The following is a 23,698-nucleotide window of genomic DNA, read 5'->3' as shown; positions in this document are numbered from 1 at the left end:
ATGGCTGTGTTGGGTCTTCGTTTCTGTGCGAGGGCTTTCTCCAGTTGCGGCAAGTGGGGGCCACTCTTCATTGCAGTGCACGGGCCTCTCATTATCGTGGCCTCTCTTGTTGCAGAGCACAGGCTCCAGATGCGCAGGCTCAGCAATTGTGGCTCACGGGCCCAGTCGCTCCGCGGCACGTGGGATCCTCCCAGACCAGGGCTTGAACCCGCGTCCCCTGCATTGGCAGGCAGACTCCCAACCACTGTGCCACCAAGGAAACCCTATGATCCATTTTAAGTTAATTTTAGTGAAGGATATAAGGTCTGTGTTTAGATTTTTTTGCATGTGAATGTCCAGTTGGTCTAACATCATTGACAGGTTGAAAAGATTGAAAAATTGAAAAGATTACCTTAACTCCGTTGTGCTGCCTTGGCTCCTTTGTCAAAGATTGTTGACTATATTTAGGGGTGTCTATTTCTGGGCTCTCTATTATATTCCATTGATCTACTTGTCTGTTCTTTCACCAACACCACACTGTCTTGATTACATAGCTTTATAGTAAGTCTTAAAGTTGGGTAATATAGTCCTCCTTTATTCTTCTTCAATATTTTATTGGCTCTTCTAGGTCTTTTGCCATGCCATATACACTTTAGAATTAGCGTGTTGATATCCACAAAATAACCTGCTGGAATTTTGATTGGGATTTCACTGAATATGTAGATCAAGTTGGGAAGAAATGACACCTTCAGTATTGAGTCTTCCAATCCATGAACGTGAAATATCTTTCTATTTATTTCATTATTCTTAGACTTTGTTCATCTGGGTTTTGTAGTTTTCCTCATATAGATCTTGTGTATATTTTTTTAGATTTATACATAAGTATTTAATTTTTGAGGGGCTAATGTAAATGGTATTATGTTTTTAATGTCAAATTCCACTTGTTCATTGTGGTAGATAGAAAAGCAATTGACTTCGGTATATTAACCTTGTATCTTGCAATCTTACTATAATTGCTTGTTAGTTCCAGGAGTTTTTTCATTGATTCTTTCAGATTTTCTACATAGATGATCATGTTATTTGTGAATAAAGACAGTTTTATGTCTTCCTTCCCAATCTGTATATCTTTTATTTCCTTTTCTTGCGTTATGGTATTAGCAAGGACTTGGGGTACAATGTTGAAAAAGAATTGTGAAAGGGATCATCTTTGCATTGTACCTGATCTTAGCAGGAACCTTTGAGTTTCTCACTATTAAGTGTGATGTTAGCTCTGGGTTATTTTGTAGATAGTCTTTATCAAGTTGAGAAGTTTCCCATCTATTCCTAATTTACTGAGAGTTTTTATCATGAATGGGTGTTGAATTTTGTCATAGGCTTTTTCTACATCTACTGATGTGATCATGTGATTTTTCTTTTTTAGACTGTTGATGTACTGGATTACATTAATTGATTTTTGAATGTTTAACCAGCCTTGCAGACCTGGAATCAGTCCCACTTGGTCGGTGGTGTATAATTCTTTCTATATTGTTTTGGATTCAGTTTGCTAATTGTGGTCTGAAAGCAGACATTGTATGGTTTCTATTCTTTTAAATTTGTTAAGGTGTGTTTTATGGCCCAGAATGTGGTCTATCTTGGTGGATGATCTATATGAACTTGAGAAAAATGTGTATGCTGTGTTGTTGGATGAAGTAATCTATAGATGTCAGTTATATTCAGTTGATCAATGGTGTTGTCGAGTTCAACTATGTCCTTACTGATTTTTTACTGCCAGATCTGTCCATTTTTGAGAGAAGGATATTGAAATATCCAACTATGATAATAGATTCATCTATGTCTCCTTTCAGTTCTATCAGTTTTAGCCTCATGTAGTTGATGCTCTGTTGTTAGGTGTATACAGTTTAGAATTGTTATGTCTTCCTGGAGAATTGACTCCTTTATCATTACGGAATGCCCTTCTTTATCTGTGGTAACTTTGCTTGCTCTGAAGTCGGCTGTGTCAGAAATTCACATAGCTCCTCCTGCTTTCTTTTGATTAGTATTAGCATGGTATATTTTTCTCTATCCATTTCCTTTTAATCTGTACATGTCTTTATATTTAAAGTGGATTTCTTGTAGACAATGTATAGTTGGGTCTTGTTTTTTGATTCACCCTGACAATCTCTGTCTTTTTTTTTTTTTGGCTGCGTTGGGTCTTCGTTGCTGCACGTGGGCTTTCTCTAGTTGCGGTGAACAGGGGCTACTCTTTGTTGCCGTGCATGGGCTTCTCATTGCGATGGCTTCTCCTGTTGCAGAGCACAGGCTCTAGGCACGTGGGCTTCAGTAGTTGTGGCACGCGGGCTCAGTAGTTGTGGCTCACGAGCTCTAGAGCACAGGCTCAGTAGTTGTGGCGCACTGGCTTAGTTGCTCCGCGGCATGTGGATCTTCCCAGACCAGGGCTCGAACCAATGTCTCCTGCATTGGCAGGCGGATTCTTTTTTTTTTTTTTTAATTTTATTTTATTTATTAATTTATTTATTTATTTTTGGCTGTGTTGGGTCTTCGTTTCTGTGCGTGGGCTTTCTCTAGTTGCGGTGAGCGGGGGCCACTCTTCATCGTGGTGCGCGGGCCTCTCACTGTCGCGGCCTGTCTTGTTGAGGAGCACAAGCTCCAGACGTGCAGGCTCAGTAGTTGTGGCTCACAGGCCTAGTTGCTCCGCGGCATGTGGGATCTTCCCAGACCAGGGCTCAAACCCGTGTCCCCTGCATTGGCAGGCAGATTCTCAACCACTGCACCACCAGGGAAGCCCGGCAGGCGGATTCTTAACCACTGCGCCACCAGGGAAGTCCCTCTGTCTTTTAATTAGTACATGTAGAACATTGACATTCAAAGGGATTACTGATATAGTTGGGTTAACATCTACCATATTCGTTACTGTTTTCTATTTGTTGCCCTTGTTCTTCTTTGTTCCTTATTTTGTCTTCTACTCTTTTTCTGCCTTTTGTGCTTTTAATTGAGTATTTTATATGATTTCATTTTCTCTCCTTTCTTAGCGTATCAGTTATACATCTTTTTTGTTTGTTTGTTTTGTTTTGTTTTTTTATTAATTAATTTATTTATTTATTTTTGGCTGCGTTGGGTCTTCGTTGCTGCACGCGGGCTTTCTCTAGTTGCGGCGAGCGGGGGCTACTCTTTGTTGTGCTGTGCAGGCTTCTCATTGCGGTGGCTTCTCTTGTTGCGGAGCACGGACTCTAGGTGTGCAGGCTTCAGTAGTTGTGGCACGTGGGCTCAGTAGTTGTGGCTTGCGGGCTCTAGAGCACAGGCTCAGTAGTTGTGGCACACAGGCTTAGTTGCTCTGCGGCATGTGGGATCTTCCCGGGCCAGGGCTTGAACCCGTGTCCCCTGCATTGGCAGGCAGATTCTTAACCACTGCGCCACCAGGGAAGCCCGATCAGTTACACATCTTTTTAACTTTTTTTTTTAGTGGTTGCCATAGAGTTTGCAGTATACATTTGCAACTAATCCATGTCCACTTTCAAATAACACTGTGCCACTTCATGGATAGTGTGAGTACTTTATAATAACAAAATAATCCTAATTCCTTCCTCTTTTCCCTTGTACCTGTCATTCATTTCATATATATATATATGTGTGTGTGTGTGTGTGTGTGTGTGTATGTGTGTATATATATATATACACATACACACACACACACATAAGTATATCTAATCAAATACACTGTTACTATTATTATCTTGAACAAACTGTTATCTGTTAGATTTAGGATCAGAACAATAAAAGTTTTATTTTATCTTCACTTAATCCTTCTTTGACACTCTTCCTTTCTTTACGTAGATCCGAGTTTCTGACCTATATTATTTTCCTTCTCTCTAAAGAACTTCTATTAACATTTCTTGCAAGGCAAGTATACTGACAACAAATTCCCTCAGTTTTTATTTATTTGAGAAAGTCTTTATTTCTCCTTCACTTCTTTTGAAGGATATTTTGCAGGGTACAGAATTCTAGGCTGGTGGCATTTTTCTCTCAACACATTCAATGTTTCATAGCACTTTCTTCTTGCTTGCATGGTTTCTGAGAAGTCAGATGTAATTCTTATCTTTGTTGCTCTATAGATGATACAGTGTGTTTTTCCTGTGACTTCTTTCAGCATTTTCATCTTTGATATTCTGTAATGTGAAAGTGATAAGCCAACGTATAGTTTTTTGGTTGGATTTATTCTGCTTGGTGTTCTCTGAGCTTCCTGGATATGTGGTTTGACATCTGACATTAATCTGGCGAAATTCTGTCATTATTGCTTCAAATATCTCTTCTGGGGACTTCCCTGGTGGTGCAGTGGTTAAGAATCTGCCTGCCAGGGACTTCCCTGGTGGCACAGTGGTTAAGAATCCGACTACCAATGCAGGGACACGGGTTCGAGCCCTGGTCCAGGAAGATCCCACATGCCACGGAGCAACTAAGCCCATGCGTCACAACTACTGAGCCTGCACTCTAGGGCCCGCATGCCACAACTGCTGACCCACGTGCCACAACTACTGAAGCCCGCGCACCTAGAGCCTGTGCTCCGCAACAAGAGAAGCCACCGCAATGAGAAGCCTGCGTACCGCAACGAAGAGTGGCCCCCACTCGCCACAACTAGAGAAAGCCTGCGCCCAGCAATGAAAACCCAACACAGCCAAAATTAATTAATTAATTAATTAATTAATTTTTTTAAAAAAGAATCTGCCTACCAATGTAGGGGACACAGGTTCAAGCCCTGGTCTGGGAAGATCCCACATGCCGCAGAGCAAGTAAGCCTGTGCGCCACAACTACTGAAGCCCATGTGCCTAGAGCCCATGCTCTGTAACAAGAGAGGCCACTGCAACGAGAAGCCTGCGCACCGTGACAAAGAGTAGCCCCCGCTCAATGCAACTAGAGAAAGCCCGTGCACAGCAACGAAGACCCAATGCAGCCATAAATAAATAAATGTCCTTCTAAAAAAAAAAAAAAAATTAAAAAAATATATCTCTTCTGTTCCTTTTGCCCCTTCTTCTCCTGGTATTCCCATTATGTATATGTTACACCTTTTGTTGTTGTCCCACAGTACTTGGAATGTTCTGTTTTTCTTAGTCTTTGTTCTCTTTGCCTTTTGGTTTTTCAGGATTCTATCGAACTATCCTCAAGTACAGAGATTCTTTCCTTAGCAGTCCAGTCTACTAATAAGCCCATCAAAGGTATTCTTCATTTCTATTACAGTGTTTTTTATCTCTGGCATTTCTTTTTGATTGTTGTATGTATGATCAGGCCACCCAAGATGGCTGTTCTCTTGCTCTCTGTACATCCCTGTTCAACCAGTCCCTGCCTTGCCTACACGCTACTCACATGACTGACCTTCCCTCTTAATCATAGAGCCTAATCAGTAAATGTCTGCTACTTGCCCCAGGTCCCAGCTAGTGATTGTTCTAACCTTTAGATCACACTGTCTCCACTATGATAGTTTCCCCATCATACTAGTGTTGCCACCATAGAGGGGCGGTGAGGGGCGTGCTGAGGTCAATTCCCTGTATCACCGGTAACCTCCCTCTCCTCTACCCACCCACCCCCGTGGTAGTGAATACTGCTGCCTGCCACCTGCTGCACAGAGCGGGGTGTTGCTCCAGGACCTTGCTTCAGACATGTAAGATCCCCCTATCCACTAAGCCATTGATGTCTCTGTCCTTGGCTCTGGGCTCTTTCCTCAGCCTTCAGGCTGGGCAAGTACAGGGCTTGCAGGCCTGCGGGGTGCAGCCCAATAATTGTTTCTTAGAACATCCATCTCTTTGCTTACATTGCCCATCCGTTCTTGCATGCTATCTACTTTATCCCTTAAAGCCCTTAGCATGTGAATCATAGTTGTTTTAAATCCCTAGTATGATAATTACAACATTCCTGCCATGTCTGGTTCTGATTATTTGCTCTATCTCTTCAAATTGTGTTTTTTGCCTTTCGGTATGCAAGCAGATAGGGTAGGGAGTCCCCAGAGAAAGAGAACCAGGCATGGCTTTCTTGACAGAAGAGAAGCCACTTGGGGCCGAAGCCATTCTGTAATCTAAGCCTGGCCACCGTGCTTGCCCTTGAACAGGTCTGAGTATTTAATGACCTTAAGGGAACAAAAGAATGCAGAAACAAAGGACTGTTATCAGGCAAGAGAAGTAACAATAGCAAAGATCAGGAAAAAAAAAAAAGATAGCAAAGATCAGTGGTAAAAACTCCCGGTTCTGTTTCAGTGGTAAAGATTAGCCTGAAGAGCTCAACCACCAGATCAGCTGGAAACTGAGGGACGATGTTGTTGACCTTTTCTGACCCTCGTGACTTCAGTCAACTAAAGCTCGGACTCTGTCACACAGCCCAAGCCCCTCCATGAATATGCATGGACCCTTAGCTTAACGCTTCCCCAGTTTTGCTGTTTGGGGTGACACTGCTTTGGGAAAGATCCCCAGTATTCTCCTGACTGGCTGCAAGTGATAAATCCTTCTTCCTTCCGATCTTTGGCTTGGTTGTCTTTTGGCTCGACACCCACCAAGAGGGGAACCCCGTTTTGGGGTAACAGTTTTTTCTTGATAGCCAGACACAATGTACCAGTAAAAGAAAGTGCTGTAAATAGGCCTTTAGTAATGTGGTGGTGAGGTGTGAGGGGAGGGAAAGCATTCTGTAGTCCTCTGTAGGTCTGTCCTTCAGGCAGCCTACGCCTCTGTACTGTGAACTTCACAAGTGTTTCTCCCCGCTTGTGTGGAGAGGATGGCTAGAAGGGGGCTGGAGTTGGGTAATTCTCTTCTCCTACGTGGAAGGCTAGAGTTGGGTCTCTCCCTTCCTGTCAGTTAGGCTCTGACAATACCCCAGCAGCTTAGGCTCTGGCTAACTAGCTTCCCCTCAGGGCAGACTTTGTTAAGAAGGACAGAATGCTCTGGAGTATTTCAAAATGGTTTCTTTTCTCACACCTGTGTGGGAAGGCTGAGGGCTCCTGGAGGTAAATTTCCAACATTGTGCAGGCACCCTGTGACTGGGCCCCCTGGAGTTTTTAACTCTCAGAGCCAACTGCACTGAACCTCCAGCAATTATCAATTACAGTTCAGGTTTTTGTACCCCAGCACTGGTTTCTGTGTCTTCCTACATTCACCTGTCTTTCCAGTCTTGAGGGCAGCAGTTTGCCTGTGTTCTCCCCTGTCTTACAGATCCAAGAAGAATTGTTGGTTTTTCACCCTGTTCAGTTTTTACTTGTTGTTAGGATGGAATGGTGACTTCCAGGCTCCTTATATGTGGAACCAGAAGCGGGAAGGGCTCTCCTTCCACCCTTCACGTTACAAATCCACCAGGTGAATTCTCCACCCATCTTAGCTAGAGAGACTAGGTGAGTCAGGAACTTTACCAAGATACCACATCCTCCAGGTCATCCCAAAGAGCCACTAAAGCCAGAAGCATCTCCCAGCTCTGCTCCACAGAAAAGGCTGGGAGACAGACAGTTGAGGGGGGGCCATATGCAAAGAAGAGACACATTTCAAGTTTTCTTAAATGACTTGAGACTCAAGACTCTAAAGCATAGTTCAAGCCTTGCCCTGTGGGACAGCATCTGGTTCCCAATGTGATTCGGGGAGAAATGCATAATTGAGTTGAAATAGGGAGCCCCAGTCTCCCTGTCTTCCATCCTAAGAGCTTATGCAAATTATGGCTGCTGAATTAGACTTAAAATAATTATGTTAGTGACACCAAGCTATAGGTTCCTTTCTTCTTCTGATGCAAAATCTTCCTCCTATGAGGGGAACTCTTTTACAAACTATTTGGAATCAAAATACAGCTCTGTAACTGCACTAAATATCCACAATTAGGAAGTTTCTTGTTGCAGTTACCTAGCTGACTACAAAAAAATCAGGCCTGGAGGAGTCCACTGCCGCTCCAGCCTACTCACTGCATCAGCCGTTACCCTCTCGCAGACCCTGTTCTGAAAGGATCTAACTCTAGAAAAGACCAAATACCCACCCTTGATCTCCATAGCCTGATTTCTTTGAGGCCCCAGTATGGGGGTGATTACAGTTTGCAGAGCTGTGTACAATAACAGCCATTAGGGTAACCTTGAATTTCTATCAGCCATTCTTCCTAAGAACAATTGAAGACATCTTCACCGTAAGAATGTCGTCAGGTTTGCCTTCTCACCAACCCCCAAAAGAGGAAATGGGGCAAACCCCTTCCCTTTGCATTAAAAGGAAACATGGGGCCTGGAGACCTCAAGGACTTATTCACGGTTCCACCTCCCAGCAGGGCAAAGAGCTATTGAGGGTCCCCACTTTCTGTTTCCAAAATACTGGAGGACAAAGATTTGACTGTTTCTCTAATTTGTATCTTTTCTCTCTTTCTCATATGGGCATTTCTGGATTGGGGAGTCCCTCCCAGTCTCCTCCATTCCCTCCCCCTCCAGCACAGAGCAAATAGCATCTCAGTCCGACAAGAGCTCTCACTGCCCTCATGCCCCTTTCTAGCTCGAAGCTCTATCGGGTAGAAGACACCACGTAGGCTGTGGCGATGTACTTCTTGCCATTTCCGTAGGTTGACTTGTCCCAGGTATAGGTCTGGATGGCCAAGGGATGTCCACCCAGGCTTAACTGGCACCTGTGGGGAAAGATCAGCAAATCATAGGGACCTGCTTCACTCCACCTCCGTCCCCAAGCTGGAAGGATCAAGTTCAGCCCACGCAGAAGGGTTCCACCCTGTCTTAGCCTCTAAGGGAGCTGCCACAGCTTGCTTCAGCCTCTGCCTCTGGCTCCCCACGTGCAAGAGGGCCCTTTCAAAATCTGTCTTATTTTCTGTCTTCTTAGAGAATACTGCTCCTCATCTTTCCTACAGGAATATTCTCAAATCCAATTCTAGAGCTGAAACCCCCAGAAATGAAATGTCTGCTTAGGGTTTCAGAAGTGGTTGGACCCAGAGTCCTCAAATGTTAGAGAAGATGAGGGCCAGTGGTTTCTAACTGTACCCTCTGGGGCTCCAGGGTTCCCCCAAACAGCCTCAGGGGCCAAATACAGAGGCTTGCAGCCCCAGGGCAACTCCATTTCTAACTGTTTTGTGTATTAAGCTCCTGCGAGCGATTGCACTTGGAGGAGGGAGGGGATGTGGTTCTGCCGCTGGGATGAAGGTTGGCAGCCACACGACTGATCTGATCAACAGCTTCACGTTCCAAGACAGAAAACCGAGGCCCAGAACAGTGATTTGTCCAAGCCCTCCTGAGCCACCAGGACTTACACTTTGCCTGGCCTGGCGATGAAGCACAGGGAGTAAAGTGCAAACTCAAACTCGGGGCTGCTGCCGATGAAAGTTGAACCCACTTCCTTGTAGTAGCCGTCCCAGCTGAACTGCAAGGCCAGCACATAGGGGTGAGAATCCCACTGCGGAGAGAAGGGCGGCAAAGGGGGTCTGGTGAGTGCCACAGTGCAGAGTCGCACAGAGGGTTGGCTAGGATTTGTCGAGGGCCCGTGGCGGCCTGTGTGAGCTTTCTGGGGAGACTGGATTCTTTAAATCGACAGAGGATGCAGTCTGCCCTGCTAGGGTGTCTGAGTCCTGCTCAAACCCTCTCTCTGGAGCCGCCAGCTCGCATCTCCCAGGAAGGCCACAGTCAGCATCCACGTGCCCGACGCCAGGGGAGCAGGGACATAACCGTTCCCTGTGGCCCTCACATGCGGAAGAGAAGGACAGTTTATTGCCCCCAAATTATTTCCAGGCTCAGGGCAGCAAAGGTTTCTTTTTTTTATAAAAATGTAAGAAGTTTAACCCAGACCAGTCAGACTGAAACTTCAGCTGACACCACATTCTAAGGAAATTCAGGTCTTTGGTTTTCCCCTCTAAGGATTCTCCCCTGCCCACACTCTCCCATCCAGAGAGGATGCCCTCTGCCGCCTGCCCCCTGCAGCTCGGGAGCCTTCACTGTTTGGAAGCGTCCTGGCTGGCTAAACCCTCTTTCCAGCAAACAGGGAAGTCCTATTCACGATCCCCGTTAGGCTGCCAAGAGGGTCAGGGTGGGAGACAAGTCTGCCTGTTTGGAATTCAGAATGAGGACGGGACATCTGGGTACTGACGAGGCTTTTCCAGCCCACGGGGTCAGCACTCAGTACTCACACGCCCGTCACAGATGTGACTGTAATAGTCCACCAGGCCCTCCTTCTCCAGCATGTAGAAGTGGATCCAGTTATGGAAGCCAGTGACCTTGCTTTTGTGGACTTCACCTGTAATAAACAGATCAAGGTGGGTGATCTGGGCCTCCCCTCCGACCTCTTTCCCCACTCCAGTGCCAAGGCTGTACCCCTTCTCCAGTCTCTGATTCCTAGAATGTCCACCCCAACTTCCCAGAGTCCCTCACATCCCTAACTCTCACCTCAGAAAGCTCCACCCCCGCCCCCCCGCCCCCCCACACACACACAACTCCCATTTCAGCTGAAGCCCTTGGGAGAGTTCCTTCTCCCTGCTGACCCAGGGCCAATCTGAGATACTCCTCTAGCCATTTCCCTAGGAGCAAGCCAGACCGGGTGGGAGCTTTACGGGGTGGGGCAGTGCAGAAAAAGATCATGGCCTCCTTAGGAAGCAGCTGACCAAGCCCTGGAAGGAGAGGACCACTGAGAGGTAGACAGGCCTCAACCACATCTCCCTTCTTATGTGTGCACCTCGGGAGCCCCGGTATCTGGGCTTCTTTCTCCCTCCGATACTCCAGAAGAAACCGGTCCTCAAAAATGGCCCCTCAGTCCCCTCCCTCTTGGCCAGGGAGTAGACGTGCCCTGCCCTGCGAGCTGGCTTGACTGCTGATTCATCAGTGCTGATGCTGCCCTGCGCCTGAGGGAAGCATCTCTCTTCATCCCTCCAACTCTTTCTTCCCAAGCAGAGTAATCCCACCTGAGAAGACATGTTCAAAGCCACTTGAGTCCCTCTCTTCTTTGCCTCTTGAATACAGCCCAAACCACATGTTTTTCAAGTCGTTGACGAACTCCTGTTCTGTGCTGTAGCGGTCTGGGAGAGGAACACAGAGGACTGAGGAGAGGGGAAGGCAGGGCCAGGTCCTGGAAAGCAAGGAAGGGCCACCTGCTCCAGCGTGACAAGAGACAGGTGGGTTCAGCCAACAAATGTAGTCAGTTGTTCGCTCAGCAGTTATCTATGCCATAGATTCTATGGGGCACCTGTTTTGTGCCAGGCGCAGATCTAAAGGCTGAGGATTCATCAGGGAATCACAAGGACAAGATTCCTGTCTTTATAGTTTATATTCCAGTGGAGGAGACAGATAATAAACAAATAAACAATAAACAGTATGATTTCAGATAAGTGCTATGAAGAAAATAAAGCAGATTATCCCATGATGCCTGGAGGTGGGGTTCGGGTGGGAGCTTTCTGAAAGGCCTCTCTGAGAAGGTAGCACTGATCAGAGACCTGAAGGGTAAGGAGGCAGCTGTGCAAAGACCTGGGGGAAAGAGCCTTCCACGTAGAAGGAACAGCAAGTGCAAAGGCTCCAGGACACCTTGAGTTTGGTGTTTAAAGAGCTGAGGGCCCATGCAAAGAAGGCTGGAGCTCAGTCAAACCTTAATAATAACAAAAAATAGTTTAGATTTACTGAGTGTGTTCTGTGTGCCTGGCACTGTTTGAGTGCTTTCAGTCCTCTCGTTGATTCTTCACGTCAGGTTGGTACCAGGCGTTCCTGGTGGAGGAGATGGAGGTGGGGAGTGGCGAGGTAAAGAGAAGAATCAAATATAAGCCCTGGGCTTTGGGCCTGAGCAACTGGATGAATTATGGGGTTATTTATGAGATGGGGAAGATGAGGAAGGAGCAGGTCTGGAGGAAGAGGCGGGAACCGTGAGTTCCCTTTACACTAAGTTCTGAGTAGATGCCAGTTAGACAGGCAGGGAAATGTCAGGGCTGGGGATCTGAATTAGGGAGCTATCAACTGTCAACGGTTCACTGCCCAGAATTGTGTGTAGAGGACACAAAAGAGATACCAGGCATGTTCCCTCCTTTCAAGGACTTAAAACACAGTTGGGGGACTTCCCTGGTGGTCCAGTGGTTAAGAATCTGCCTTCCAATGCAGGGGATGGGGGGTTCGATCCCCGGTCAGGGAACTAAGATCCCACATGCCGAGGGGCAACTACTGAGCCTGCGTGCCACAACTAGAGAGCCCACGCACCGCAACTACTGAGCCCACATGCCACAACTAGAGAGAAGCCCGCACACCTCAACGAAAAGCCCGTGTGCCGCAACTAAGACCCCACGCAGCCAAAAATAAAAATAAAATGCAATAAATAAATATTTTTTAAAAACCACACTGTTGGAAAACAAGACTAAGAACACACGATACAACAGAGAACGCCTTCACAATCTGAATGGCTACAGCTTACCGGATGCCAGGCTTTCCACTGAGTGCTTTATATGCATGAATCCCCCAAGACCCCATTGCACAGACAAGGCTCAGATGGGGTCTGAGGGTCAAAAGGCCCAGGATCACATGCGTCATTAGCAAGTGAAACCAAGTCTCTCCGGCCCAAGGCTGTTTTAGGACACACTCCAAACCCTTGACCTCTGAAGAGACTCTGAAAGCCAGCTGTGAGCTGCAGCAAGTGCAGCTTCATAAATGAGGTGGCATGTGAGCTAGAACTTTAAGGATAAGTGGGATTTGCACAGGGAGAGAGGTGAAGACCGGGTGGGTAGTGGAACAGCCAGGACTAGGGCTCAGTCTCGACCTCCAAGATCCTCTCCTGTGTTTACTACAAAGAGAACACCAGGGGGCGGTGCAGGATCGCGCCCTCTTCACAGGGCTTGCTTGTGTGTCACCGGCTTTACCTAAAAACAGTGTTACTAACTCTTAACGGGGCTACCGGAGGATGGAATGCAACGGCTCCGAGTGAGGCGATCCCACGGCCAGCAAGGGATGACCGGGACGGAGCCACCCCCAGGCAAGGCCCAGCTGCCCGGAGTTCAGGAAAGGAATCTGGAGGACACTAACAAACACACCGCATGCCAAGAAGTCCTCCGGCCCAAACCTTTTTTGGTCTGATTCACATGTATCTGTATCTGGAGTCTCTCCAACCAGAACCCTTCCCGGTGTAACGTCCCCCTCTGAACCTTTGTTGATTTTTTGTTGCTGTTTCCCCAGCAAAAATGTGGAATGGGCCGGCCTCCTTCCTGGACTTAGTGCCCGATGAGGGAGCAGGGGCAGGGACCCTATGTGCCTGCAAAGTGGTGCTGAGTCTGGGATCAACTCAGGTGGCAGAGGAGTGCCCTGGCGGGTGGGGGGGAGCGGGATGACTCACGGCCTGCGGAGAACCCAGAGACTGAAGCAGCAAGTGGGGGGTAAACCAGGCGGCTAAGATTAGGTCAAAAGATGGGTTGACTTCGAAGCCGGACAGAGGATTTTTCAGCTCCTGCTTGGGTCTGTGGTCTCTTCTGGGCTCCTCTCTGTCCCCTCCCAGAGGTACCCTGGCCTCCACCTAGTCCCCACCTGCTCTCTTAACCTGCCCACGTGGAGCCCCCAGGGGTGCCTGGCCCGCTGCGGGCACAACGCGTCCTCAGCAGGGCCTCCCTCTCTCTCGGGGCCTGGGGGAGGCCTCACGGCCTCACTTACTCTGCTGGTGGAGGAAGCCGTAGAGTTCCTTCATGACGGCCGTCTTCATGACGTCTCTGAGGAAGGTGTCCTGCTCAGCCAGCTGCTGGGCTGTGAAGTGCTCCCCGTGGCCCGTGACCCGCTGGTAGTTGTTGAGGAGGTTGATGAAGGCAGCGTAGGTCGGCTTGGAGAAGAGCTTCTCACTGACATACCTGAAGAGCCTGGGGGAGGTAAAGGGAGGCCCAGTGAGAGGCCTGCACGCGGAACAGAAACCCCTCCGGAACTTCCAGATGCAGGGGCAGGCCTGAGAGGGTTGGGTTCAGAGGCAGAGTGGGGACCTCACATACTCTTGGGGACAATGCATGAGGTCCCTCTTTTCTTCCACTTCATCTCTTGGAAGGTCAGTTGTATTCTCAGCCCAGCCAATCCCAGAAACCCTCCCATATGGATCCCCACAGGTCCTCAGATGGCTTTATCTGTCTCTGGAGACCTGTTTTTTCCCTCTCCCTTTGGTCCTGCCTGCCTTGAGGAGAAAAGAGCTGAGGCACCAAAGAGAGCAAAGCTGGGGGAGAGACTGCAGGAAGAGGCTCGAAGGGAACTCACGGCTCTGGGCAGCGGTCTACTTGGTCGCTGGTCTCCGAGGGCGAGATGCAGTTTTGGCTATTGAGAACAATGTCTGCCTTCTGGGCTTTGTTGGTGTCTGCCCTATAGATCTTCTCAGAGATGCTCTGCAGTTCCTCCTTGGTTATGGCATCGCTGATGTGGGAGAAGCCCTCTGGGAGGAATTGGGGGAGGGATATTTCAGAGCCCGAGGGAGGCCAGGGGGCAAGCAGCTGTCTGTGTGCATCCCCTCCTGGGCACCTTCCAGAAGCCAGCAGCGGGGGAGAGGGGCTGCAGTCAGGCGCCCTAGTGATTGCAGGGCAGGGGCCTAGGGGCCTAAAGGATCCTTAAGCTCGGCACATGGCCTTGCCCACAGAATGTCCACGAAATATCCACACTGCCCCCTGCCCCTAGGAAGTTTCTCACACTTTGGCATGCATCAGAATTGTCTGGAGGGCTTGTGAAAACAGATTGGTGGGCCCCACCCCCAGAGTTTCTGATTCGATGGGTCCGGGGTGAGCCCTAGAGTTTCCATTTCTAATAAATTCCCAGGTGATGCTCCTGGTGCCGGTCCAGGGACCACACGGGGAGAACTATTGCTCTAGAGAGTTAGTTCCTCTGCCTCTGGGGCTATGCTAAAGGGAGCAGGAGACTGACCATGGCCACACAGGCTCTCGAAATCCTCGCAGCAGTTTCCAAACTCTGGGCAGCGGGCGTTGCAGTGGCATAGGTGGTGCTTGTCGAAGGCTTCCAGGCAGCGGCCCCGGCAGGAGTTGGGTGCCGAGTACAAGTCTGAGAGGACAGAGGGGAGGTGTGTCCTGGGCTGACCTCTAGGGGTCGCTCCTCGCAGCGGCCAGGCCGTGCCCACTCCATGAACCTCCTCCCTTCCCCCACCCCGGCCCCCCAGCCTTGCTTTCCTGATGCTTCCTATTAAAGAACTCCAGGGAAGGAAAACAAACAAGCCTAATTGGTGCACACCCTTCACAGTCAGGAAGTCCTTTCTGGTGCCGAACTCTGCTTGCTGGCCTGTTGTTTTTATAATCTTCCCTCTCTAAAAATAAAATCTCTTCTCCTTCCCTCTCCCTCTCAGCAGGCCTCGGACTCTTTCCTGCCGACCCCCCAGGTCACTGAGGCCCTGGGGCTTCCTCCCTCCCAGACCCCAAGAGTCCAGCGAGTCCCTCTCACCACCTCCAGGTGCTGGATTTGGGGTCCCATCTGGCTTCGGCCTGGGCCTGTGGCCGCTCACATGGCCGCCCCCTCCTCGTCATCCTCCCATGTCCCTCATCTTTATCCCGAAGGGCCCGCTCTGGGGAGGCAGCCTCACCGCTAGCCGGGGCCCCCTCCGTCTCTTCTTCCAGCTCCAGGAATGGCTCTGGCTCTCTGGGGTCCTCATCAGCTGTACGTCAGAGAAGTAAAGTCACCAAACATCCCCGAGGGGCCCCTCTTTAGCACTGATTCTCAGTCCTCCCAGCTTCGGGGACAAACATGTGCAGTGGAAGAAAATCCAAAACAGGGGCGAGGGTACATTGAACAAGTACCAGGTGAAGGAGGAGAAAATCTGACAATGTAAGACAGGGGGATTGAAAACTGTTCACAGAAGTGAAAGAACATCCCCAGGCGACAACCCTCCTCACCGTTTACCCTTCTGGTACCCAGTGTGCTCATCTGTAGAAAGGGGAGGTGGTGGGCAGGAGGTGGTCTCTTCTGGGCTGAAAACTCTGAGATTGGGATGACTTTTATTTAATGTAAATTGATAGATGGATAGGCTTGAACTCTCCAAATGACAAGACCCTCACTTAGGAACATCCCTTACCTGTAATAACTCCCAGAGTCAAGGGTGAACTCCTCCCAGACCTCATGGAATAAGAACTGTTTCCTGAGATACCAAATTCCCTTCTTCCTTCACAATTACGCTTGACAATGGCCACAAAGGCTGCATTTGGGAATTAGGCGCATTCAGAAAAGCACATTCCTATTGCTGGCCCATTCCCTTGCCTGCAAGCTGAGTGACTGCAACCTTGGCTCTGGGCAGAGAAGGGTGGAGCGGGGCTGGGGAGGAAGAGGAGGGAATGAATGTTGCCGGGGACTCTGAGCTCCTCTCTCATCACAGAGTGGAATAAATTCTACCCCTACACCACCCCCCAGAACCCAACACTATTACAAAGTGCTTCAGAATCTGTCAGCGCGGTCACCAGATAGTATCGTGTTCTTACCATCAGAACCGTGGGGCAGGTTATTCATTCAGTCAACAAACATCTCCCAATCATTTGCTTTCTGCCAGGCTGTGTTTTAAGTGCTGACAATCCACAGGGTTCTTAACTCAGCCACCGTTTATGCTAAATAGACCTTTGTGAGCTGATCTAGAGTCTCAACCATCATTTATAATATTTTTTCTGTGGGAAAAGGATTCTGAGTTGCACATCAGAGACAGTGATGAAATGGCTGCTAGGCTGAGTATCGTCTCTATCTTGAAATGCCAGCCTGATTGTCCAAGGTGCACAGGCCTCCGTGTGTCTGCCACGTGGGGCACAGGACAGCAGAAGAGGGGTCGGCACATAGAAAACAAACTTATGGTTACCAAGGGGGAAGGGGAGAAGGGATAAATTGGGAGATTGGGATTGTCCTATACAACTACTATATATAAAATAGATAACTATCAATAATAAGAACCTCCTGTATAGCACAGGGAACTCTACTCAATACTCTGTAATGACCTATAGGGGAATAGAATATAAAAAAGAGTGGATGTATGTATATGTATAACTGATTCACTTTACTGTACAGCAGAAACTAACACAACATTGTAAATCAGCTATACTCCAATAAAAATTAATTTAAAAAAAAAAGAAGGGGGGTTGGCTCTGATTCTGGCACTGAGCTCTGGGCCTGGGTTTCCCTGCCTGGGTCTGATAAGCAGAACTGCTAGTACGTGTGGTGTTTTTTGTGTAAATTGAATCAGCGTTCCTTTGGGTGGAAGCAGCTCTGAGGGCACATTGCTGGGCCAGGAGAAACCACTCTTGGGCAAATTAGGAAAAGGTACTCCTTTCTCAGCAGTCACGGCTCTTCACCAAGACACATGGCTTAGCGAGAAGGATACAAATTCAACTTTGGTCCAACTCACCTTCTCAACCAGGGGCCCTTGTGCAGTGCACAACCTGCACAACCATATGCAGTGGTCTTGCTGGCCGTTACCTACCGTGGGGCACATGGTTTGACAGTGAACTTAGCAAGGCTTCATGTCACAAAGCAGAAGACCATTTATCTGGGATTCTAAAATATTGGAAGCATCCAAACAAGGGAATTATTCAAAATGAGTTTTTCAAATTTAAAACTGTGTAGTTGGAGTGGCAGAAGAACAACTGGCTTTTGCGGGTGATGCATGTCCCATTTAACCTCTGGCCTGGGAATGACGGGTCAGAGACGTGCAACACGCAATAGGAAGAGTGGTATGAATTGTGACAGTTACTGATGCCATGTGGTCTTCCTGGTGGCATGCAAGTTGGGACAGTTCGCTACCATTTTTTTACGTTTGCAAATGATAATTGGTAATGTAATACATGCTAAAATGATATTTTCATCCTTTTGCTTTTTTTTGGAATTACTTAAATTTTCCAGATATTATTAATCCTGGTAGTTCAGACAGATATTCCAGGTAAATGACATCTACTTTATTTGAAGTCGGGGTCTTATGTTGGAGACATCCTAGAATACCCAGGACGAGTGGTGGCCAAAGCCCTGACCCCTGCTCTGCTTGTCAGGGTCCTTGTTTGGGCCCTTTGAGCCCAGTCATCAGTCTGGAACCCTGCTCTGGACGGCTGGATGCCCTGGCCAGCAGCCCCTCAGGCAGGCTAGATATGGTCATGGCCTGGCCTGCTGTGCCTCCTAGACCCTTCATCCCACAAGGAACCTCACCTATACACAGGCGGTCATAGTCTTCACAGCAGTCCCCGTGCCGGGGACACCGCCGGTCACACTGACAAGCAGCACCCCGGTCAAATTTCTCATTACAGCGAGATGCGCATGACTCCATTTGGCCTATGGGCAGTAAAGGTCACAAACTTAGCTCTACGGGGATCCTACTCTCCTCATCGAGGCACCCTCTGCAGGAGGGTTCACAGACAGGGGCAGGGGCCCCACCTGGTAGGGAAGGTCATTGCTAGCTGCCAGGGAGAGGTACATGCACAGCCTCCCATACACAGCATAAGCCTCGTCCCCACCACCCACCACCCGCCACCCACTGACTAATAATACAGACCAGGATCACAACGTCAGGTGCCAACCGGGGCTAGACCTGTAACACAAATGAGTCAAGAAGCAGGGAGGCAGTAGAAAGAGGTGGGGACGGTGACAAACTTGGGAACGATGCCCTGCCTGAAATTGGCAGCTGCTAGCAGCTCCAGCCAATTGTTGCCATGTTGAGATGCAGGCTCCGTGTTGCCAGAGCCTCCAGTTTTTCAAAAGAAGCCTTCATTTTTATGTGAAAGTTTCCAATTTTAAAAAATTCGGACAGACCGAAGAAAGAGGTCTGTGGGTTGGGCATAGCCCAGAGGCCACCATTCACCTGTCACATAGAGGATGGTGAGTCACCTTCGCTCCAATGATCCCACCTGCCTTCTCCCCTCTGACTTCTGCCTCTCATCCTGTCCCTTTTATGTCTTCTGCTTCTTTGTTCTTCCCTCCCCTTCGTTTGGTCTCCTCTGCACCCTCTTCCCCCCTGTGTCACGTCTTTCTGTCTCTTCTAGTTTGGATTAGTTTAGCTCAGGGTGGGGAATAAGGTGGGTGTGGGTGAGAATTGGACTTTGTAATAAGATCTGTTACGTAACCACAGACCACATCCTTTACTCCAGCCAAATGGCTTGCAGAAGCCAGCTTTTGGTCACAAGGGGCATAAGACAAGAAATTTTGAAAGAAACGGTACAAACCCACCAGCACTCCTAAAAAAACAAGCTTGCCACAGCAAAGACAGTGGAGGGGGTGAGCCAGAGCGACAGCTGGCTGGGCGCTCTTTCCTTTCACTCTGGGCTTTAAGGGTGATAACAGAGCCTTTGTTTCCATTTGAGGTTCCTGAGGTTTGGATTTAGTGGGTACTGGGTTTAGGGTCAGGCTGTGGGTTACGGAGAATGTCAAGATAGAGTCAGAGTCACAGTTAACACTGGAATTTGTATGAATGAAGAAACTGAAACCTAATTGGGGCCCGGGTTGGGGTGGGTTAGGTTTAGATTAAGAGCTAAAGTTAGGATTTGGGCTTGAGTTAATTATTGGTAAAATAACAATTTGGGGTTGCTGTTTGGGTAAGGAATGGGAATAGGTTTAAAACTGCAGGGTTGAAGAATATGTCAGGACTAGGAGAGGAGAAATAATCCCAATTTTGCCTTAGATTAGATTTGGGGTTTGGTCCTGGTTGTGATTCCACACAGGTATAGCATCGAAATTTAGCCTGCATTGGGGTGGAGGTGGAGAAAGGAGATATGGGTTTAGTCACTGGTTTGGATTCTGGGATTAGGGTTTATATTGCGCTAATGAGGGTGGCACAGCAGAGAGACCAAGAACCCGGACTCTGGCACCAAACTGCTCGAGGCCAGAATTCTGGTTCTTCTGCTTTCTAGCTACGTGATCTTGGGCAAGTTATTTGACCTTCTGTGCCTCAGTTTCCTACTCTGTAAAAGTGTGATAATGGAGCCCATCTCATAGCCTATTCATAAGAATTAAATGAGTTCATTTTTGTAAAGCACTTAGGACACTGCATGACACATAGTAGCACCACTTAGATGTTAGATAAATAAACGGTCAGTATTTCATGCCCATCTTCAAGGTGGCAAGTGTCCAGACTGGCTGGAGCAGTCTTCCCTGTCTACATACTCAATCTAGCTGACTCCCTCCCTGGGTTTCAGCTGGGCCATCGCTTGGGCTGGGGTGTCAGCGCATTTACGTTGCTGACAGTTTCTAGCTGACATCTTCGCTATGAGTCTGTGTTCTTTACATCAAAGAGGCGTCACATCATGATTAACCCAGGTCCTGAGGCAACTTCACACTGTGTAAAGGGCTTCCAATGTGGCCAGAAAGGCAGATCCAGTGGATTGTCCCTAAAAGAGACCAGGCCCAAGGCCACTTGTCCCTCCAAGCCTAGGGGAACTCCCCCTGAATCTTAAATGATGCTCCCTTGGAACCCAAATCCAAAGACCTTAAGGAGAAGTTTTCAGCCCAGGAGGAAGGCTGTGTCAGCTGCCTGCTCAGTCAGCCTGGCAGTACACCCAGAGTCCAAAGGGAGAGAATTCAGACAAATCAGGGCAACGTTCTTAATGGGCCAGGTCAGCAGAGTCCAAGGAAGGAATTCACTCCATTCCAGCAGCTGGCACCAGTCGAGAAGGGCTGCAAGTGAATAGTCAGCTCTGTAGAGCTCAAGAGGACACCGCCCCACTGGCCCTGGCTGAGTGGACTTTTTCATCTCTGTTCAAGAACTTTGTCCCCAGTAGGAACCCCAGGCCAGGGGTCCTTCACACTTCCCTGTAAACCTTACCATGTGCTTCAAGAGGACCTTGGGATTTGAGGGGGGAGGGGAGGAGTGGGAGGCACTTCTCCTCATAGGTACCTCCCCGTGCTGTTCTGGGGACACTCAGGTGAATGTCAGAGTGTCACCCTGACTACTCACTCCAGCGATCCCACCCGGTACCTCCGGTTCATACAAACACTCTATGTGCGCCTCGCTCACCAGCCAGGCGCCTGAATCACTGCTCCAGTAATCCTCTGCCCCATCTCTCTGACTCTCTCTTTCTGCCTTACTCCATTTTGGCCTTTCTTCTCCTGGACAGAGGTACCCTCTCCATTCCCCGGGAAGAGCTTATCACCACCCCCCATCCCTACACGAAATGCTAAATTTCTCCGTACGCTCCACCACTTCAGTATGCCTCAACGCCCAGTCCCTGACCACACTGCCCACCAAGAAACTTGGTCCCAAACCTGGGTATCCCTATATGCCAGCCCTCAGCCCCTCTGATGGTTGGGGACTCCTACATCTGTGCTTCTCTGGGGGCCTCAGATGCTGTTTCCATGGACACCTAGCCAACCAAGAAGATTCACTTCCAGGACCAGATTCTTGCTTCAATTCACTTGAAACAACCAGGGACCTAAGATTGGCTCCCATGCTATTCATACTCTTGCATCTAAGTTCTGAGATGTTGGGACAGGACAGGCAAGAACCGAGCCTCTTCCTCCCACTTTAGGAAAGAAGGAGGCATCACCCACTGGACCCTCTCTTCCCCATCAGTCCCACAGCAGGATCAGACCACCAGCCCCAGGGGCAAGGGCTCCATCTGCCCTTCTGAAGCCACTTTGGCCTCTGCCCTCAGGGATGTCCCCCAAGGATCAAATGTCTCCAGTTGCTCTCCTCTCCTGAGAGTGGAATGCCTCAACCCCACACCACTCCTTCACAGTAAGCTAGAGGCTCTCACACCCTCCCTCACTCCCTACCAAGCGCTCTGCACCACCCCGGGCCCAGATCTCTGCCACGTGTGCTGGAGAGGGGGTACACGATCCCATCCAGCATGGGAGGCCTAGGAATGGCTTTCCCCTCCAAACATTTTCCATTTAGGAATACTGTTAGGGGTCTCCTTATCCACAACCTGACTGGAAATGATTCCAAGAGTAAATTTTATGTTTATATAAATTATTTTATATAAATACATACTTGTTATATTAATATAATTAATATGTTCTAAATATACTTATAAATATTATAAATTATTTTATATGTATTTATCTTTATAAGCACAATCATAATCAAAGACCCAATTTATTGAGATCTCACTCCATGTAGGGTGCTTCTTGTACATTATCTTATTTCACCCTTACGACAGTCCTATGTAGGAAAAACCTGGGTGGGATTCTTTCTCCTTGGGCAGAGGATTCCCCCCACATCCCTCAGCCCAGCCCCTCCCTTGGCACTCTCCCTACTCACCCAGTAACCACTAATTAACACATCAGTGTCCGCATCTGCCAGCTGCTGAACAGGAAAATCTTCCCATCCTTAGCCACGGGTCCCGTCCCTGCATCGCTAGTACCTGGGGGCCAGGACCCTTCTCTGCTTTAGGTCCTCTAACACGGGACAAGACTGATTCCTCTGACCACATGACCTGCCTCCTGGTCAGGGGCTCTTCCAGTTTCCCCGGAGCCTTCCCTCCTCCTAAGCCTTTACCCAGGGAAAGGTCCCACCCAGACAATTCACCCACCCCCAGGTAGCAGAGGAAGTGACCAAGGGCGACCAGGCCACTCAAACCCAGTCAGCCACAGCCCAGCTTTACGCTATACAGTGGCCCCAGAAAACAAAACCTTGGTGAGATCAAAAGTCAGGTTAGACTAAGGGATGCTTGGGGCTCAATCTTCCAAGTCATCGAGAAGGGGCTTCCATGACATCGGTCCATCAGCTCTGCAGCTCCCTTCACACAGCCCAATCCACTCCAGAGGCAACTCCTTGCCTCAGACCAGGCCTGGTCTAAGGTGTCCATGGCTTTAGGACAGAGCTGGCTCTCTCTTTTCTCACTACCCTCACATTCTCCCAAGTCCCCCAACTCTCGGCAGGACTCCTGTCATCCCCACCAGTAGTGACTTACCAGCCCAGGCCAGGCCGCAGAGCACGGCCACTATCAGGGGAACGCAGGCCTTCATGGTGTCCAGTTGGAGGCGAAAAGGGGATTGGCTGTTGGACTTTCACTAGAGTCAACGTGAATATCACAGCTCCCAAATGAGCCTTGTTGCCCAGGCTGATCCTTTTAAAGACATCAGAACTGGTGGATCTGGTGCCTCCAGATCCTTCCAGGTGGAAGGAGGTGGAGAGTGGGTAGACCCAACAGCTGTTTGAAGCCAGAGGCAAGGTAACTAAGCAGGTAGGTAATGCCAGATGTTTAGGACAAGTAATGCTAGCTGTTTGTAGCTAGAAAATAGATCATGTAAGCAGGTACAGCAACTTGGTTCTCTGCCCAGGTTAGGAGAACTCATGGGCTCATCTTTGGGTGATGCCTTCCGAACATCCACCTACCTGCAAGCCAGGGGCTTGACCTTCCAAGGGCCTCAACTGGCTCCATATTTGAACTCCAGGTGCTCAGCATGAGGAACATAGTAAGATGGTCATGACGTGTTAGACAAACAGGAAGTGCTTAAGCAAGCTTTGGGGTACCAGAAGGAGCGATCTAGGAGGCATAGGTCAGAAACAAGTGCTGTTCTACTACATCAAGCCACACATAGCCACATCACCCTTGAAATGTCACGCAAATGGGCCTATAACTCTTACTGAGTCAGCATCTCAGGTTTTACCTCTTTCAGGTTCTCCCAGGCTCCAGGTTTATGAGGCCTCTTAAAGGCAGCCAAAGGTGGGAATGTAAATTGATACAGCCACTATGGAGAACAATATGGAGGTTCCTTAAAAAACTAAAAATAGAATTACCATATGACCCAGCAATCCCACTACTGGGCATATACCCAGAGAAAACCATAATTCAAAAAGACACATGCACCCCAATGTTCACTGCAGCACTATTTACAATAGCCAGGTCATG

At 48.6% G+C, this 23,698-nt stretch overlaps 1 protein-coding gene across 3 annotated transcripts; it reads right to left on the bottom strand.

The window, feature by feature from the left end:
* Positions 1 to 8,424: 8,424 nt before the first annotated feature.
* On the bottom strand, positions 8,425 to 22,811 carry ENDOU (endonuclease, poly(U) specific). Of its 3 annotated transcripts, XM_061205685.1 has the most exons (10): positions 22,757 to 22,811; positions 18,069 to 18,185; positions 15,475 to 15,546; positions 14,808 to 14,942; positions 14,154 to 14,325; positions 13,572 to 13,771; positions 10,862 to 10,975; positions 10,094 to 10,200; positions 9,224 to 9,366; positions 8,425 to 8,593 (listed from the first exon to the last, which is right to left on the bottom strand). In XM_061205685.1, exons 1-10 carry the CDS (start codon positions 22,809 to 22,811, stop codon positions 8,473 to 8,475), a joined length of 1,236 nt encoding a protein of 411 aa, XP_061061668.1. In that variant the 3' UTR covers positions 8,425 to 8,472. The 3 variants fall into 3 exon arrangements, with proteins under 3 accessions (XP_061061668.1, XP_061061669.1, XP_061061670.1); XM_061205686.1 differs by lacking the exon at positions 18,069 to 18,185; XM_061205687.1 differs by lacking the exons at positions 15,475 to 15,546; positions 18,069 to 18,185.
* Between the last annotated feature and the right edge of the window lie 887 nt (positions 22,812 to 23,698).

Source organism: Eubalaena glacialis, chromosome 11, assembly GCF_028564815.1.
Source record: "Eubalaena glacialis isolate mEubGla1 chromosome 11, mEubGla1.1.hap2.+ XY, whole genome shotgun sequence".
Classification (NCBI taxonomy): Eukaryota; Metazoa; Chordata; class Mammalia; order Artiodactyla; family Balaenidae; genus Eubalaena; species Eubalaena glacialis.
The sequence above is the reverse complement of the archived record's forward strand: the minus strand, read 5'-3'. Positions and strand labels throughout refer to the sequence as shown.